The sequence below is a fragment of the Alligator sinensis genome, unplaced genomic scaffold (assembly GCF_000455745.1).
Source record: "Alligator sinensis unplaced genomic scaffold, ASM45574v1 scaffold386_1, whole genome shotgun sequence".
Taxonomy (NCBI): Eukaryota; Metazoa; Chordata; order Crocodylia; family Alligatoridae; genus Alligator; species Alligator sinensis.
Window position 1 is genome coordinate 241,302 of NW_005841996.1, and position 3,777 is coordinate 245,078.

The 3,777-nt window shown below is 52.5% G+C and overlaps 1 protein-coding gene across 2 annotated transcripts in view; it reads left to right on the top strand.

Annotated features, from left to right (window-relative positions):
* The first annotated feature begins 1,527 nt into the window (after positions 1 to 1,527).
* LOC102380984 (sericin 1-like) overlaps positions 1,528 to 3,777 on the top strand; it is a 43,908-nt gene continuing 41,658 nt past the window's right edge. The window contains exons 1-2 of one of the 2 annotated variants that reach the window (XM_006021495.3): positions 1,528 to 1,934; positions 2,289 to 2,403. In XM_006021495.3, the coding sequence (XP_006021557.1) occupies positions 2,311 to 2,403 (93 nt within the window). In that variant the 5' untranslated portion in view covers positions 1,528 to 1,934; positions 2,289 to 2,310. Of the gene's footprint in view, positions 1,935 to 2,288; positions 2,404 to 3,777 lie in introns of those variants that run through there. The other variant, XM_025201475.1, reaches the window with a different exon arrangement.

Below are 3,777 nucleotides of genomic sequence, written 5' to 3' on the forward strand. Positions count from 1 at the left end.
GCTGTTACCTGCAACAAGGCACAGTACGTTTCTAACCCTGCGATCTGTCCGTGGATAGCTGAACATCTTTTTCCTAATTCCTGTGTAATCAGTACGAAGTACGCTGGGCTGTTTGTCTCTCTAGAGCAGTATGCTCAACCTCTGGCCTACAGCACTGTGTCATCTGGTCTGAAGGACTCTCCATCAGTGTTGTGACCCCTCTGGGATTGCCCTGGAGTCTCCAGGAATTAGACAGAAATCTCCAGGAGACTGCTGAGTCACTCGGGAGATAAATGATAGGGCATTCATTATCTCTCAGGTGACATTATTATGCTGAATCTGATTTATACAGTAGTCCAGTGGATTTTTTAAAATGGAATAGTAATGTGCATTTGCTTTCCTGACAAAGTCCACACACTGTAATCCGTAACAGATATACACAAGCATGAGGGCACGTTTATGTCGCGTGTTGCAGGCACATTGGCAATCCGGAAACCTCCTGGAATAGATTCAAACAGAGTTGGTAACCCTACTCTCCATGGGTCCAGAAACTTATTGGTGGGAGACCAGTGGCGAATCTCCCCTGCTGCCAAATCTTCAGATTCATGGGGCACCCTGGGCTCTGCATGCTGGATCTGGTACCCAACTGCAGCCTGCAGAGCTGGTTGGGGGCAGCTCCAGGGCCCCATCCCTGTGCAGGAGGCTGGGAGGAGGTGGCTCTGGGGCCCCATCCCAGCATGTGGGTGGTTGGCTCTGAGCCCCTAGGACCAAACCCTGGCACACAAGGGGTAGGAGGGCATAGTGCCATGCGCAGCCCACGGATGGGCCCCGTGCCCACAGGGCCAAAAGGTTGATCACTTCTGCTCTAGAACAGTGCTTCCCAACCTTTTCTAGCCCAAAGCTCGCTTATATTTAATAATTTTCCACGGCACACCTGTTAAGGCATCCCCCATCCTTATGCCTATTGTAGCTCATTGCCATGGCAAAATTCTGCGGCACGCCGGTTCATTTCTGACTGCACACTTTTGTGCCGCGGCACATTGGTTGGCACACTGGCCCTAGAGCCTCAAGTGTATGACTAAAACAAACCAAACCCTGCACCCAGATCAGTAGAGAAAAATAAAACAAAGGGAGGGGGTATCATTTGGTAAATGTGATACTGTTACCAGGGGCCCAGATCACACTCAACCAGCGTCCGTTGCCTGGTGGAATGGGACTAGTGTTCCAGCCATCCATTTTGGACAGGCTGTGCCCGCATGCAGGGCAGAGGCAGCGTTGCCAGCTCCTCTTAAAGAAGAAATGATCCTACTTGAACCTCAACATTATTGTATTTGCTGACAAACTAATGTACCCTGAAAAAATATCCAACCTAAGTATGCAAATAAGGTCGTTGTCTTATTTTATATGGCTCACTGGATGGCACCGGGGCATGAAGTCAGCCACGTTGAAGCATTTTCTTCACTTGGAGGCGAGCCCGCACCAGGAAGGGCTGACCAGACCCGAAAACCAGTTCAGACTCTCTGAAAGCGACTCGGGTTGTGCACGTGCTGCATTAGTGAGCTGCCTCAAGTATTATTATTGTGTGTGTGTGTATGGCACAGTGTGTATCATCATATTCCCGCCCACTCTGAGCTCTTTACTATCAATGAAGCTGAAACGCCGCCAGGCACGAACTCTGCGGCTCCCGCGCGGGACGGCGGAGGAAGGGAGTGACGCAGCCCCCACAGCAACCCCTCGTGTGGTCTCGCGCCCGCTAGCGCCGAGCCCATAAGTCAGAGCGGTAGTCCCGCCCCCTCCCTGCGAGTGCGCGCGCAGCTTACCCCCCAAGCGGAGAGTTCTTCCTTCCGCCCACCGGCATTGGGGCTTGGCGGGGATCTGAGAGCGGAAGTGACGCGCGGGGTCGAGTGCCCGGAAGTAGAGGCGTCCGCGGGCGAGAGGCGGCGGTTGGAGTAGCGGTGAGCCTTGCGGGCGCCTCTTACCGTCCCCTTCTCCCCCCGGCGGGCGCTGGGTCGAGAAGCGGGGTGCGGGGCCAGTGCAGGCACGCCGTGCCGGGTCGTTGTTCCCCCGCTGGCCTGCCCCGGGGTTGCGGGGAGGCGGGAAGATGACACGGTTGTGCCAAGCGAGGCGCCAGCTGGCTGTGGCTGCAAGTGTGGCCGCACAGCCTGGGTCCTCAGTGAGGGTCCCTTGCGCGCTTGTAGCATGTGAAGCGCGGATCAAGCCGCCCTGAGCGGGGTGGTACTCTTTCGCTGATAGTAGTCAGCTGGTAAATGAGCATGGTAAGCAAACGATGCGTTTTTCATTTCTTAAAGTGCTGTGAACCACTTTCACAAGATGAGCGCCACTAAGGAAGGGGACGTGAAACCTGAGGACCTGAAACCCAAGGATGCTGAACCCGAGCCTGAGAAAAAGATCTTCTATTGTGAAGTGAGTGTGTTTCTTGGTGGGTTTTTAAACTATTCATAATGTAACACAGGATCTACTGGACTTGCCCATCTCACAGTGAAATATGATTTTATTTGCTGTCAGCCTTTAGCAGTCCAAGTAACTTTTCACTGCTGTGAATAGGGCTGACAGCCTATGGAAGTCGGAAGGTAAGCATGAGGGTAGCTATGACACAGAAGTAATGAGATGTTTGTCCCCCTTCAGTGCTTATTTTTTATAAGTTAAAAGTTTAAAAATTTGGCTTTAGACTTGAGACCTAAAAGAAACTAAGAAATTAGTACTTACACTGCTGCATATTATAGACCTGCTCTTTAGACCAAACTGAACTAGCTGGTAATCAGTGACAACAGTTCTCCCAGGCCATAAACAGACATTACACTTGTGTCAGGAGATAAGCTTTTCTCCAGCACAAGAAACTGTTTCTTCCTCAAGAAGCAAGATTGAATACCTATGAGGAACACTTCCCTCCTCCTGATCTAACTTGAGCAGCAGCGTGCTTCTCCAGGATGTGGAGGACACCTGATATCCCACAGTTCTCTGCTCTCCTTCCCTCCAGGAGAGGGAGAGCACTGGCTCCCTAATAGTCTGGGTAGACTGTAAGGAACCCCCTGTGGGGACCCTGGCCTGAAAACTTCCACCCCTTCCCTGCCCACCACTCAGCTGATGTTTGGGCGAATTTGTTTCTGGAGGGGAAACACTTCAAAAACAGGTTCTCCCACCAGGAGAATGGGCCCCCTTTGCTGCCAGACAGCTGACTGGTAGGAGGGGGACATTCTTGTGCAGCAACAGAATGTCCCTGTCTTACCCCTGCATGGCTCTGGGTTAGACCAGAGCAGAATGTCATAGAAATTCTTGTCTGTGGAAATGAACGTCTGTCTGTCTGTGGCCTATGCAGATGCTTCTAAAGCAGGGATGTCAAACTCACTAGGCCCCATAGGCTGGATGAGTGACATGGGCTAGCCTTTGGGCCAGATTGCTCCCCCACTCCCCCCTCACAGTGCAGCTCCAATCCTGGAGTAGTTGGACCAGGTGCTGCATGCAGTGCAGTCCACACAGAGCAGCAGCCAAGCTGCAGACAGTGGCCACTGCAGCAGCTCTGGGACTGTAATTAAATGCATTGCTCGTTCCAACCACTCTGCACTGCTTGGGGTGCCTGTCAACACAGCATTCAGTGCGCATCCCAGAGCAAGTGCTGTATGTAACGCAGTCCCGCCAGGTCAGCCGTGACATGCAGCGCTGGTTCTGTTCTAGCCAGACTGCACTGCATGTAGTACCCACTCCAGCATCCACACCACATGCAGTGTATGTCTCAGACCAACTGGAATGGCCATTGGGTCAGATATGAGGAAGGGAGAG